Source organism: Equus przewalskii, chromosome 5 (assembly GCF_037783145.1).
Source record: "Equus przewalskii isolate Varuska chromosome 5, EquPr2, whole genome shotgun sequence".
In the NCBI taxonomy this organism is placed as follows: Eukaryota; Metazoa; Chordata; class Mammalia; order Perissodactyla; family Equidae; genus Equus; species Equus przewalskii.
The window spans coordinates 73,448,223-73,463,890 of record NC_091835.1 but is presented as its reverse complement, the minus strand read 5'-3'; the positions used below and the strand labels follow the sequence as shown (position 1 = coordinate 73,463,890).

Sequence of the window (15,668 nt, the reverse complement as noted above, 5' to 3'; positions counted from 1 at the left end):
TTCATTCTTATGTACCCAACCTTTTGAAATTACTGATATATCAAATTTAAGTCTATAACACTGCTCTGGAACACAGGTCATCTCATGTTTTTTACCACTGTCTTCTTAAAAGCACATCAAGTAATAGTTGCAACACGTTTTTGGTTTGTTTTAAGTAAGTGTCTCCTTTTACTGATTGATAAACAGGGCTAACAGCATATATTTACTGAACTATGAGGTGCGGGGTTATATTTCTCCTACTTTACACATGGAGAAACTGAGGCATAAAAAGTTTACATATTCTATACCGTGTCCCACATTGTGTATGTAGTGAAGTCTTTACTGAAGAGGCTGGAGTATCTCAAAATCCTGTTCCAATAGTTAGATATACCAATTCTCCAAATGCATGTGGTTATCGAACACCTCTGTTGTTCCCATATCTTTATATCTCAGACTTTTTTCCTTATGTACATTTTTAGTCTCAGCATAATTATTACTTTCTCCTGAAAGGCTTCTCAGATCTCCAAACTTACATTGAAGCCATCCAATATGCCCCACGATATTTTTCTAGACCTTTATTACAACGCAAATTATACAGCATATAGCAATATTGGGGTGATGTGTTTGTCTCCTTTAGGTAACGCAAGCTTCTTAAAGGTAAGGACAGAGCTCCTGAGAATTTCCAGAATAAATAGACACACAATAAATATATGTTGAATTATTTAATGAATCATAGGACAAGTTACACTTACACCAGGCATAGTTTCTTCGAAGTCATGGTTTCTGGAAACTAATAGGCAATAAGGGGATGTTATTTAAAATGTGGAAGCCAGACTTGAATAGAGTAAATTATCATAGCAGAGTGAAATGTTTTCAAAAGGAAAAATGAAACGTAAGGGTAGAAATCAGCTGCAACATTCTTCAAAAGACTCTCCTGTATGAGACAACTGATGACGTAGACAAACGTGATCAGAAGGAATGCATGAAGCATGTGTTTGCAGTTTTTATGGTAAGGTGGTGATTTGTAGCATTTTTTACAATAGTCTTTTCGAAAAACACAACATCTTTTGTAACATATCCCAGAAGACTTCTTTCACCTGCTGGTTCCTTAGGGTGTAAACGAAGGGATTCAGTACAGGGGCAACTGAGGTGTACAGCAAAGCTACACCTTTGGAGACAGTCACTCTTTCCTTTGCAGATGGTTTAACGTACATAAAGATACAGCTGCCATAAGTCATGGAGACAACGATCACGTGGGAAGTGCAGGTGGAAAAAGCTTTGGTCCTTTGCTGTGCAGAAGGGAACTTCAGAATGGTCTTAACGATGCAAGTGTAAGAGAGAATCACTAGCACCAGTGTGACCACAAGTGTCACCACGGCTAAGACAAGAGACATCAGTTCCAGGACACGTGTATCTGTGCAGGAGATCTGCAGGATAGGAGACGTTTCACACATAAAGTGATCAATTATGTTGGAAGCACAGAAATCCAGCTTGAGTCCCATGAGCAATGGGGGAAAGATGATTAGGAACCCAGTTACCCAGGAGCTGAGTACAAGCTGGTAGCAGACTTTGCTGCTCATAATGACTGGGTAATGCAGGGGTTTGCAGATGGCAACATAGCGGTCATAGGACATGGCAGCCAGAAGGTAAAACTCTGTAACTCCCAGTAAAAGAATAAAAAATAATTGAGCTACACAATTATTATATGAAATGGTTTTTTCTCTAGTCACAAGGGTTATCAGGAACCTGGGAATACATACTGTTGTGAATATCATTTCCAAAAATGAAAAATTTCGGAGAAAGAAATACATTGGTGTCTTGAGGCGAGGATCCAGCAGGGTGAGGAGGATAATGATTAAGTTCCCCATCAGGCTCAATGAGTAGTTAAGAAATAGAAACAGAAAAATCAAAATTTGTAATTGTGGGTCATCTGTCAGTCCTAGGAGAATGAACTCTATTTCCATTGATTGGTTCTTCATTTCTCTTTTTAGAGCATGATCAATTCTGCATAAGAGGAGAAGAAAAAGAATTGAAAATATATGCATATATATAATGTAATGTAATATAAATTAACCGATATATATAAACCTGTATGTAAACCTGTATATATAAAAATTAGCCTAAATGTGTATAAATACCCTAAATATGTATAAATTAACTTACATATACAAGCTAAATTATCATATATTAACTAAATAAATACATTACATGCTACAGTCAATTCTACTTTCTTTCCTATATCTTAGTTCTCTTTATATAATTGTCCGCAGAATTTTTCCTTTAGAGCTTGAAGAGTCTTTTGGTTAATATGCATTTTTGCCCATCACTTCCCTATTGACTCTACTCTGCATGTATAATTTAAATAAAAATATATAAGTTATTTTAAATGAATTTTTCTATCATTTTTATTCAACCTGTGCAAATACGCTAAGTTGGTTGGTCTTATTAGAATGAGTATCAGGGTGTTTAGGGTGATATTACAATTCCCTTGATGGTCAGTGGCTAAGACAGTATTGATATCCACTGATTAGATAAATATCCTGATTACAATAGTTTTGAAATTTTCTCTGTACTGAGAATAAACCATTATTATTACCAATCTTCTTCACTGGCTTTGCTGTATACAAATGGGCAGCTGTTTTCCAGTATATACAACGAATAAAACAAAGCAAAACATGACAAAAACAAGCAATATATTTTAGTTAATAATATTGTGTCTTTTTTCAATTAACCTTTTTGAATTGTATTTTTTATATGTTACATAATTTTGGGCACTATTTTTTACTTCCTCCATGTTATTTATAGAACTGTTAAATACCCCAGAAATTATATTACTCCCTGTCCTTTCTATGTATAAGAATTCTACTTACTTCCATGTTGTACTGTCCCTCGGTTATGTTAAGCATGACAGTCTATTTCATTGCATCCATTACCTGCAGACTCATAAAAGAAATGATTTACTGGAGCACTCTTTGCTATCTTTATTCTTTTGCGTTTGACTTAATATCGCTATCCTATTACTTTCTCTTCTTATTTGTAAAAAATAAAATTAAGCTTCTCCAAGCTTAATGTGATTTTCCAAAGAAGATATTAGTGAATAGCTTTAACGTTTTTAAAGGCAACTGAAGTTTGCAGACTTCAACTACTAATTGGTCACAAGATTTTATTGTAAAAATATGTATTTCTGTCGTTGCTATGACTCGCATCTTCCTCTACCTATGATTTGAAAAGGTGTGTTCTAGGAGTTAGTCATACAATTGCTATCACCATGTGGGTCTGACACGGTTCTAGAACGGTGTTATCTCAAATTATAGGGAAGAGGCACTCAGTATCTTTTCCACATTCCCTTACCCAGGACAACATGTAATTCATAAAGAGAGTCAGAGGAAATGAATCTTAGATGCAATTGTATGTGAATAAAGTAGATTACAACAGCTGTTAATACACAACTTAAAATGACTCTACCATTAAAAAAATTGTAAAGTATAAAAATTTAGTAGTCAAATTTAATTCCCTTAATTGGACATATTGTATATTTGACTTAATTTCTGAGTTCGAAGTTGAGTCAAAAGGATAGTTGACTTACCTTGTTGGATCTATTGAATTTATTGTTCCCTTATGTGTGTATGGAAGAGATGTATGTTAACAAAATTAATTATAATTGTAATCTCTTTTATGCTCATATTTTATTATCAATAGGGAGATTTATAACCAATGATTTTTCTGGAAAGAGCAACATGCACATATTGTGCTTCTGTAAAGAATTTCCATATTCCTTCAAATTCATACTCCTTGTGAAGTTTGGAACTCAGGTGTCAATAATTTTAATGGACATCCATCTTCTGTTCCAGATAAGTTGTAATTTATGAAATTTGGTTCTTATAATTGTTGTCATTCAAAACCTCAAAATAGGTTTTCATTCCTCAAAATGAAATAAAATAAAAAGTGATAACTGAAAAAGCTCTGGACATCACCTGATGAAAGGTAAGCAGCTGCTGCAAGAGAGATTCCACATTGCCAACTGTACCCTTATAAGATGCGGCAGTTTTATCATTTTCTACTTACCACAGACTCAAGGGATCTATAGAAATAAAACAAAGAAAGAAAAACTCTTCTCTGGGGATCAGATTCCAGAGGACTAATTATTGACAATAAGAGACACATTTGCAATCTACTTTAAATAAAAGCTGAAGTGAAAGTATTCCAGATGAGTATCAGAAGTGCTTTAGAAAAATCAGTGAAATACTGAACAGGATCATTAGCAGTTCACTGTCCTGGGGGAACACTGGGGAATCTCAAGCTGGTTTCCACCAGCACAAGACATTGCTTTGCTTCCAATGAGCAAGAGAGGCAATTTTAGACTTTATTATAAACTATTTTACACTCTGGCATCTAGTAGTGTATATACATTTTATTTATAAGTATTAATTATGCATAAATTATTATCAGATTAGTAAGGTGAGGCTTGGGGTGGATTTTTGATGAATTGTTTTTTCATTCTTCAACTGAATTGAATTTTATCCATTAAATACATTTTACATTAATGCCCAAACCTGGAGACAATCCAATGTCCATCAGCTGATGAATGGTTTAACAATTGTGGTATATGCCCATAATTGGAATAGACTAATAATATATAAAAAATTCAACTGAAGTTTGGAAATATTATTCCAAGCCAACAAAGCCAGATACAATATCTACGTATTCTGTGATTCTATTTCCATAATAATGGAAAACACTATAGAGACAGAAACCTTATCAGTTAGGAGCTGAGGGTGAGGAAAAGTGGTTGACCACGGAACTGTCAGGAGGAGAGTTTTAGGGTGATGGAAATATTTTATGTTGTGATTGTAGTGTTGGTTGCATGCCTCTATGTCTGTCAAAGTTTATTAAACTATACACTCCATAAAGGTGAACTTTTTTGTAGTTAATTCTATCTCAATAATCTATCTATCAAATATATTTGGATGTAACTGACCTCTTTTTTAGTAGGCTATTGAGAAGATTATTTAGATCTGTGCTGTCCAATATGAAAGCCACTAGCCACATGTGGATATACAGTATACATAAAAGTTTTAAGTAATGAGTATTAAGTTACATTAAATATTCAGTTCCTCAGACACACTGGCTTCATTTCAAGTGCTTGAGGGCTATAGGAGGCTAGTGGCTACCATATTAGCCAGCACTGACTTAGATAATTGATGTTTATCTTTCATCATTAATTACATAAATTTTCCGTAAAGGTGTCTTTAGTAGATGTCTTATAATTTCGATATGCTATATTTTATCATATAGTTCAAAATTTTCTCTAATTCCAATTCTTGACCAATTGGCTATTTAGAAGTATTTTTCTTAATTTCCCAGTATTGGAGATTTTTTAGTTATTTGTCTGTTATTGATTTTTGCTTAATTTCATCATAATTAGAAAGTACTTGTAAGAATTTAATACCGTGGAATTTTTTTTTACTTCATTTATGCTAAGCTCACAGTTAATTTTGTAAATCTTTCATGTAATTTTAAGAATATTAGGTATTTTGAACTTACATGCAGCATTTCCTATTTATCCAAAGGGGGTGAAAAATACCAAAGCTTAAGTTCTTTTTTATTTTTGTAAAGATTAATACACTTGATAACCGTTTAATTGTAATTTTCCTCTCCATAATTTCTTTTTGTTTTCTTATTTCATTTTTATATATTTGCATTTTGTCCATGCACTGCTTTCGTGACTTCTCCGCATCTTCCTTTAGTTCTTTCGAATCTTTCGGATAGTTGTTCTGAAGTCGATCTGTCTAGTGGATCTAGAGGCTTAAGTCTTTTTCAGGGACAATTTCTGCTGGTTTGTTTTGACTGGGCCATGCTTTCCTGTTTCTTTTTATGACTTGCTATTTTTTTGTTGAACACTGGAATTTGAATCCAATAATGTGGTAACTCTGAAATTCAGATTCTTCTCACTTCTTAGGGATACGTTTTTTGTTGTTATTGTTTCTGTTTTTATTTTATTGTTTATTCTTGTAGGCTTTCTCTGAGCCAAGTATCAGCCTGAGCGTAAACTTAAGTTCTTCTCAGGTATCTTCTGAGCCTGTGCTTTCCCTGGGCACGCACAATCACTTTCTAATTTTCTTGTATATGCATTTTCTTATGAATGTCCTTGCTTTAATGTGTGGTTCCCAAAAAGGGAAAAAGCAGTAAACGAAGAGGGGGGAAGACTGCACCAGCCCTTTCAGTGCCCTGAAAGTCCCTTCAGCCACAGGGGGAAGGACTTACTACAATGTGGGGAAGGTTTAACAACAACGGCTGCCTGCCTTTTTGTCTGCACCTCTGAAGCAGAAGCAGGTGTCAGACTACAGATTGCTGATATTTGGAGGACAGGATCCTTTTTGCCCACCTTGGCTCCTGCAAGCTGATCCAGGAACACATGCATTGCTTTCTGCCATGAGTGTGGTGGTGCAGGATGGGTAGCTGCTACTGTGCTAAGAGCTGAAATTATGATAATTAACAATAATTTGTCACCCCACTCTTCCCTTTGAAGTTGCAAGCCTTCAGTAGACTCCACAGTTCCCAAATGATTACAGCAGCTTCTGTCAGTGCAGTTGTTGTCTGGGCGGGGAGACAGAGTCCTGATCCTTCCTACTTCACCTTCTTCCCAAAATTCTCTCACGGATCTACCCATTTTCATGACTGGCTTCTAAACGCCACGTAAATAACATATTTGTCTCAAATTGATTCATATTCAAAGCCAATACATACCTTTTTTCTACATTATTCAGTCAGTGTATCAGATATCAGGTTTTTAACGACTGTTCTCTAATAATTTTGAACACAATTTATTTTAACTAAAAATTCTGAATTTTAGGGATAATTTCTAACATGGATTTTTTCTATGTGGGAAGAAAAAAATTATTGATACTGAGCAATGGGCTCGCTCTGCCAGCCATGATCTAAGCCAATTAATAAAAACAAGTTAGGGATTGAGAGAGGGAGTTTTCATTAGATCAAATTAGCTGGTAAATTGGAAGATGGGTGAGTGGTGTCTCAAAAAATCTGCCTTCCAAAAATTACAGAATCATCAGGTAGTTACACAAGGAAAATGGCCAGTGAGGAGGGGGCCAAGCGGTGTTGGTCTCCAGGTATGAAGGGCACCAGGCATCACATTGTTCCATTCTTCTGTCAGCTGTGATGGACACCTTGTTGGAGTGTTCCCACCAGTGTCAGCCTGTTACTGGAGAGAAACTCGTAGAACGAAGTTTTAATTTATCAAGTCATAGGGGACTACATGTGTCAGAGTAGGCTATAAATCAGGAGAGCATGTGAATTTAGAGTATGTGCAGAGCAGCGAATAGTCACATAGAGCAGGGGCTGGGGTCATTTAGTGTAACAAGATGGCCTCACTTATGTTCTCTTACACTATGTCCGTAAGATATTAATTTGGTTTGGTGAGTTTTTTTTTTTGCCCCATTTCATGTCTCATTGACTGGGCTGCAGAAACATGTGAAAAGAAAGTCCCTCTAATCTTGTGACAACAACTTCCCTGTTTTTTCAGACACATACGCTTGTCGAATTTCACATAATTTGTTTAGGTTCTGCAAAATGAAAATTAATAAATAAATACCACCAAAACCTATTATTTCTCAAACAAATGGCACATCTACTTAACAGTCATTACTAGCCTCCTTGAAATGCTCTTTGCAATCCCAGCTCCAAAGTGCTTAGCTGTACTGTGACACTCAATTGATCATTCCAGCATTTCTTTCCTAGTTGGCTAAAAGGAGATGGTGAGGCTTTGTTTTATTATGGAGTTATTATTAGTATTGATGACATAATATTTGTACTTGACTTAACACTTAGTAGTAATCAATACATGTATAATGCATTTGTCAATTTAGTTATCACAGTACCTAAGGAATGTAAGGATAACAAAACAAACTTGGACAATGAAATAAATCAAATTTGATGCTGTGAGTCAGGATATATTATTTGAAAAGAATTGATTTCCATGGGAAAAGACCATAAAAATTATAAACTTTACACATTTCCATGATCCTCATCACCAAATTGATGGACTCCCTCTTAGCATATTAATTAAAAATAAGTAACCAGAATAATGAGAATAATAAATCTACTAATAAGGAGATAGTGATGATTATGTAACTGATAGGTCAGTAATGGTTTCCAAAGATAATAGGACTTAATCCCTGGAACTGTGTAAACATTACCTGCTTTCCAAAAAAAATGGTCTTTGCATATGTGGTTAAAATAAAGATCTTAAGATGGGGAGATTATCCTGGATTATTCAGGTAGACCTGAAATGCAATCACAAGTGTTCTTATAAAAGAGACGCAGAGCGATATTTGACACAGGTAGAAGAGGAGAAGGCAACGAGAACACAGAGGCAGACACTGGATAATCTGACCTCAAGCCAAAGAAAGCCAGCAGCCCCCAGAACCAGGATAAGGCAGGGAATGGAATCTCCTTCCAGCACATCTGGAGGGAGCACAGCCCTGCCAACAACTTGATTTTGGCCCAGTGAAACTGATTTCAGACTTCTGGCATCCAGAAACGTGAAAGAAAATTTTCTGTCTTAAGTGACCCATTTTGTTTAATGTGTTACAGTATCCTCAGAAAGCTAATACACTGCACAGTAAAAGAAGTGGCAATATGTACATAGTTATAGTATCAATATTAATAAAAATTCATCCTTAGAAATATAAGAAAGGAGAGTCTTCTACTTCCTAAAATATGGCATTCAGAAGTCTTAAAAAAAATCTTTCTGTTACAAAAATCCTAAAAGATCTGAAATAAATTGAAAAGGAAAATGAAAAAGTGAATATCTAAGCTGGGGGAAGAGTAAGTGAAATCTGCAATGTCTAAAAAGATAGAAAGAATGAATGAGTCCTGAAACAGATCATCACAGGTAAGAGACAGGGAACAAGCGTTGGCCCAGGTGTGGACTTTACTGGGCTTCAGAAAATGGGGTAATGAAGCAAAATTTGGGTTCCATATAGAGTGGTTAGTTGTGTTGAATGCAGATATGCTGAGCTGGAACCAGGGAAAGCTATCTTCCTCAAAATCTGAATAAGAGATATAACATCTTCACCAAAGAGAGATAAATGTGTGAACACTTGCCTCCCTTGACCTTGGCTATGCGTGGAAGAAAAAAAAGCTTCCTTAGGAACTTCTTTCTCATCCCTACGCTTAGACATATTTGGAAGTGAATTGCGTACTTCCCCAAAATTTGAATACCAAAAATTCAAAATTAATTTAAAAGCTATGAGAGTCAATTTTTCAAAAACACCAGAAAATGATGAAAATATAAGCCACACATTGAGAAGCAATATTTGCAGCCAGAAAGGATTAGTATCTGTGATATATAAAAACAGACCTGTGATACGATAGGGAATAGATAAACAACCTGCATACGACTGCCTTAACTTCACAGGGCTTGAAACATCGAAAGATGAGTTTCAACCTCTTTTCTTTAGAAAAATGTCATTCACATCACTATGAAGAAACAAATTTCAGAGAACTTTGAATACATATCAATCCTCAGTGGGAAAAGTGTCGGAAGGAAAGGGAAATATGAAAATCATGTGCTTGACATAAATTGGAGAGATAACAAGATAAGGAAGAATGATCAGTCCATAATACGGGGAAGCAAGATCCAGGAAAATAACTTTAGCCCTTGGGCCTCATTTTCCCAAGAGAACTGCTGATTCAGAAGTGTCATCACTGAGGAAACACCAGTGTTTTTGGCTGATTCCTTGGTCCAGGGAGACAGAGATAGGGCGCATCAGAGAAGACTTGATGAACACCTCTAATTTTGAGTTGAGAAATTCTAATAGGCAGACCCTCACAGGTAGTATATTTTCAGCTTTAAATTGTCTCAATATGTGCATTTGGACTGAGATTATCCTGGATTACTAAGGGCTTCAGGCGCCTGGCAAAATCAAAATTTAAACATTTTTGGAAAAATTAAGATTATCTTTTTTTCCAATTGCACATCAAATGAACTGGAATTCTGTGCTTCCAGAGTAATTGATCACTTCATATGTGACACTCCCCCTGTGCTGCAGATTTCTTGCACAGACACTCATTTTCTAGACTTGATTTCATTTGTCTTAGCTGGTGGAACACTCGTGGCTATGTTGCCGTTAGTAGTTTTTTCCTACACATATATTATCAAGAACATTCTAAAAATCCCTTCTGCTCAGGAAAGAACTTGTTCTTCCCACATGATTGTTTTCCTTCCACATGAAGTTTCCCTTACTTATGTGAGCTGTATCTTTATTCACGCGGAGCAATCAGCAAAGGAAAGGGAGCCTTTGTCCAAAGGTGTAGCTGTTATCTACACCTCAGCTGCCCCTTTATTAAACACTTTCATTTACACTCTAAGGAACCAGCAAGTGAAACAAAACTTCAAGGACACTCTCCAAAAGATTTCTTTTCTTCAAAAATAAAGAAAAAAATTCATTTTAAACTTGGAGAAAAAGTGAATAAAAATTTTTACTCATTTTTTAAGTTTACTTAATCTGTCCTTCAGTTCGTTAACCTTCTCCTAACATTTTAACCAAACCTTTCAGCACAATGTGGCTTTTCCCTCCTACTTCTCTTTATGATTAGCATTCCTTTCTGTGCTATAGGAAGAGTCCTCTCTTCTGGTTATCAACATAAATGCTAAACTTCATTTACTCTGCAAGACATGCTACTGACCTCCTCAAAAAAACTGAATTTTAATTCTATATAAATCATAAGACAATTTTATAGACATAAATATTACAACCTGTACTACCACTAGGCCTTTAGGAAGCATTTCAAATGTCACTTGCTGTTATCACAAGCCTGATCATGAAGAGTGTAGACTGTTGAGCCAGTTGGCCAAGGTTTAAATCCAGATATGTGTGTGAGCTTGTTCAAGTTTCTCAAATTCTTTGTTGCTAAGTTTCTCCAGGTATAAAATAGAAGTAATAATAATAATTATTATTTAATAGGGTTATTTTGGGCATGAGATGAGATAGTATATATAAAGTGCTTTTAGGTCTGCATCTGGCCCAGAAGGAACTGTCAATAAATGTTAGCTGCCCTCGGGGGAAAACGTTGCCTCGGTTTAGATAGAATTCAACAAGGCAAGACAAAAAGACAGGCTTCAAATCATGAAAAGATTGTATGTCCAAAAATGTACTACAACTTTAACTGGTAGGTCTATAGACTTGAAAATTTGGAGTGAATAAGAATCACCCAACTCGTCAGCATATTTAAATACAAAGTCCATGTTCTTATCCTTAAAGTATATTTTCAATTTACCTGGTGTACCATGTAGAAACATAGACTGTAGGCGATTCTGAGGCAGGTGGTTCATATGAGAGTTTTCAATTTGATTCTAACAATCTATGTGATCAGATTTTTATTTTTTAAAAATTGTTATGTTAACTGTATTGAAGGTGGGTTTTTAGATGCTGGAGTCAGGAAGACAAGTTAGAGGCTAATGTATTAGTTAAATGTGCTACCTGAGGGTTAAAACACAATAGTGGCAATGAATCTGTAGCTCAGGGAGATGGTTCCAGAGATATTTCAGAGAATAAACTGAGGGAAATGTTGAGCATTGGATTTCTGGTATAAATGGAAGGAGGTTTTAAAACCTGCATTGAGTCTTCTTGGGACTTCCCCTCTGCTCACTCCTGCAGATTCTCATCCATATAGTTAATGCCCTTTAAGAAATGGGTATTCTTGATATCTTGTCACATAAAAAATATGACCTACAAGGAAATCCCTAAAATATACAGAGTTTCATATTGGATATAATATACCATCAGAGAGATACGAGTAAAAAATAATTAATATATTTGATGGAAATGTTATCCATGCAGCCCCGAATAGAAATAATTTAAGTTCAGATTTGCGTTCTGCTTCATTTTATTATTTTTAGGCCAACACTACTATCTATCTACATTTCTTTGGCAAATAGGAGGAAGAAAGTCTATATTACTGTTTTCAATGCCCTGAAAGCTTTTCAATAAGCCTTTTAAAAACTAGTCGACTCTTATTAGATATATGATTTGTCAATATTTTTTCTATTCTATGTTTAGTCTTTTCACTTTCTCAGTAATGTTCTTTGATCACCAAGGTTCCGATTTTGATCAAGTCAAATTTATCTATTTTTTTTCTTGTTCGCTTGTGCTTTAGTTGTCATATTTAAGAAACCATTACCTAATCCAAAGTTACAATGATTTATTCCTATGGTTTCTTTTAAGAAAATTAATAGTTTTAGCTGTTAACCTTTAGGTCTTTGATTTCTTTTGAGTTGATTTTTGTATTTGGCATAAAGTAGAGTTGAAAATTTTCTTTTATGTATACATATCTAGTTATACCAACATGATTTGTTGAAAGGACTATTATTTTCCCATTGAATAATCTTGACATCCTTGTTAAAAATCAAGTAACAATAAATGTATGGTTCTGTTATAAGACTCTTCATTCTATTCTATTCATCTGAATGTGTATTGTTAGGCCAGTCTCACACTCTCTTGATTATTGTACCTTTAGAGTAAGTTTTGAAATTGGAAAGTATGACTCTTTCAGCTTTGTTCCTCTTTTTCAAAATTGTTTTCACTATTCAGGGTCCCTTGCAATTCCATATAAATTTTAGTATTGTCTTGTTCACTTATGCAAAAGAGTAGTTGGAATTTTCATAAGTATTACACTAAATCTGTGATCCGTTTGGGAAGTACTGCCATCTTAACCGACAATGTTAAAGTCTACTATCCATGAACACGCAGTGTCTTTATATAGGTCTACTTCAATGTCTCCAAAAAAAGTGCTGTCATTTTTTTCTACAAGTATTGCACGTCCTTGGTTAAATTTACCTAAAATAACTCCTATAACTGAATGATAAAAAGACCAAAACGCAACAAAAAATAGGAGAATGAGTAGACATTTCTCCAAGGAAGATGTACAAACGGGTAAAACACTCATGAAAAGATGCTCAAATTCAGTAGTCACGAGGGAAATACAAATCAAACCCACAATGGCATACCATGTCAGAGGCACTAGAGTGGCTATAAGACACATACATAACAAGTATTATATATGATGTGCAGAAATTGGAACCCTCATACGTTGATGGGGGGAATGTAAAATGGTGCAGCAACTTGGAAAACAATCTGGCAATTCTTCAAAAATTTATATATGTTATCATATGGGTTAAAATATGATCCAGAAATTCTACTTCAAGGAATTCAAAACTGTTCACACAAAAAAATATACACAAATGTTCATAGACATATCATACGTAATAGCCAAAAATTTACCACATTAAATGCATAGCTTGGGGAACAATAAAATCATACTATATATATATGTGTGTGTGTGTGTGTGTGTTTGTGTGTCGTGTGTGCGTGTTTGTATGTCTGTGTGTATACACGCAAGTAAATGGTACTTTTGAAATGAAAACATGTTTGACCTTAGAAAATTTAAGAAAGAAGTGCAAAATAAACAGAAAGCAAACAGAGGAGAAGACAATAAATATTACAGCAGAATTCAATGGACTTGAGAACATGAAAACAGTAAAATCAATGAAACCGAAAGATGTTTTTTTAAAAAGGATTAGTTAAATTGATAAATAAGTAGCAAGGCTAACCAAGACAGAAACTACCAATATCAAGAAAGAAGGAGAAGGCATGACTATGTTCCTAAAGATATTAGAGGGAAATAAGGGAAAATTACGAACAACACTATGCTCATAAAGTTGATAAATGAAATGGACCAATTCCTAAAAAATACAACCTACCGAAATTCGCTGAATAAGGCATGAGTATCTCTATATCTATTAAAGCATTTGAATGTCTAGTTCAAACACTTCCAAAAATAAAAGTCCAAGTGCAGATGACTTCATTGGTGAATTCTACCAAACTTTTAAGGGAGAACTTATACCAAATCTGTACAACTCTCTCAGAAATGAGAAGAGTTGAGAAAATTTGCCAACTCTTTTTAATGAGATTAGCGTTATCCGAATTTGAAACAAGAAAAAAATAAATTACAAGAACAGGAAACTACAGCCCACATCTCTCTCGAACGTAAATACAGAAATTCTTAACAAAATTTGATTAGCAATTCAAATACAGCATTATATAAAAAGAGTGAGACATCACAATCCAGTTTAGCATTGTGCGTCTCTACTTGGCACCCAGATATATAAATATGGATCAAGTAAAGCTATTGCCTCAACTTTAGGTAGCTTTTTAGTGGAAACACACATATGTACAAAAAATTGCAACAGAGGAAGGTAAGAATACAAATATTTAGGAGAGCAGAGAAGAAAGAGAAACTAATTCTGGTTTTGCCAACAGGTAAGATTTCAAAGATTACATGACATTTAGACGAAAACTTAAAGAAAAATACGTGTGTGTGCACGTGTGTGAGAAAATGCCTATCAATTACAAGAAATGGTGAACAATTTGATGATGTCAGAGCAAAGGTCATACAGGGCCTACGTTCAAGAAAAGGTGCTATATACTTCATTAAATTTTTTAAGAGTGACGAAAAGAAGAAACAACTGTCTAAAACAATTATCTATGTTAATAGAAATGTTCTACAATCTGTGCTGTCCAATATATTAGCCACTAGGTTCACTTGACTACTGAGTATTGTAATTAATGTAACTGAAGAATTTATATTTTATTTAATTAATTCATATTTTTAATTTAAATAACTACATGTACAACTTACACTGAAATTTAAGGTCTAGCAAAGATGTCACCTGGTTAGCAATTAAAATGTGTTTACTACTTCAAAGAGGAAGCACAGGGCATTATGGGAACATATAAGAGTTTGAGAAAATCAAAGAATCAGAGAAGACTGCCAGAATGACAGTAAAATTAAGGTAGAATTGCTGAATGAGTAGAAGTGAATTGAGGTGCCGAAGAAACAACTTCCAGGAGGCAGAATACAGAGGTGAGTGTGAATGCTCTGAAGGAGAAGAGAAAGTGTCAAATATTAAAACAAAAATAGCAAACAAAAACCACAGATATTTTGGAATGGAAAAAGTGAAGGTGGTTGGTATGAAACAAGGCTGAAATGGTAGGAATGGGTTAGAACTCATAGGGCCTTGGATCTGTTAAAATTATCCACTTTATGTTGAGGATACTAAGAAACCGATATTTTTTCCTGAAATAGAAGAAGTATGAATTCTCAGGCTGAGATTATATTTCAATGGACTCAATTCCACCTCTTGCTGAAAGATGACACGTGGAACATGTTAATGAGAACTCTTGGCTGGAAGCATTGCTAGGAAGGGGTAGCATGACATTGGTGCTCTTTGTAACTCACTGTCCAAACTCTGATTGTCTCTCGCCTAATGATGTTAAGGCAGTTTGCTATCTGTTAAAAAAACAATAAAAATAGACCCATATTTCTCATCTAGAATAAATTCTGGATGAATTAAACATGTAAGTATAAAAAGCAAAGCCATAGAATTATTAAATATAAACGAGTATTTACATAATTTTGAAGTATGTGTGGAAGGATGTGCTAAGAAGAATATGTCATCAAGAATTCATGATAGCCTATACGATCTTTTTGAGTTGAGCCACACTATAAAAAAGGTAAAAGATAAGGATAGGCGATAAAACACATGTTGCAACATATAAGACACACCAGGGGTTTATAGCCATAATACATAAATATGTCCTACTAATAAA

The 15,668-nt window shown here is 34.7% G+C and overlaps 1 protein-coding gene across 1 annotated transcript; it reads right to left on the bottom strand.

Moving 5' to 3' along the window:
- Positions 1–1,013: 1,013 nt before the first annotated feature.
- Positions 1,014–1,958, bottom strand: LOC103551521 (olfactory receptor 6C6). The gene has a single exon (XM_008521042.2). It carries the CDS (start codon positions 1,956–1,958, stop codon positions 1,014–1,016), a length of 945 nt encoding a protein of 314 aa, XP_008519264.2.
- Between the last annotated feature and the right edge of the window lie 13,710 nt (positions 1,959–15,668).

Coding starts and splice junctions, on each gene's coding strand:
- LOC103551521 (XM_008521042.2), bottom strand. CDS start 1,958: ATGAAGAACCAATCAATGGAAATAGAGTTCATTCTCCTAGGACTGACA.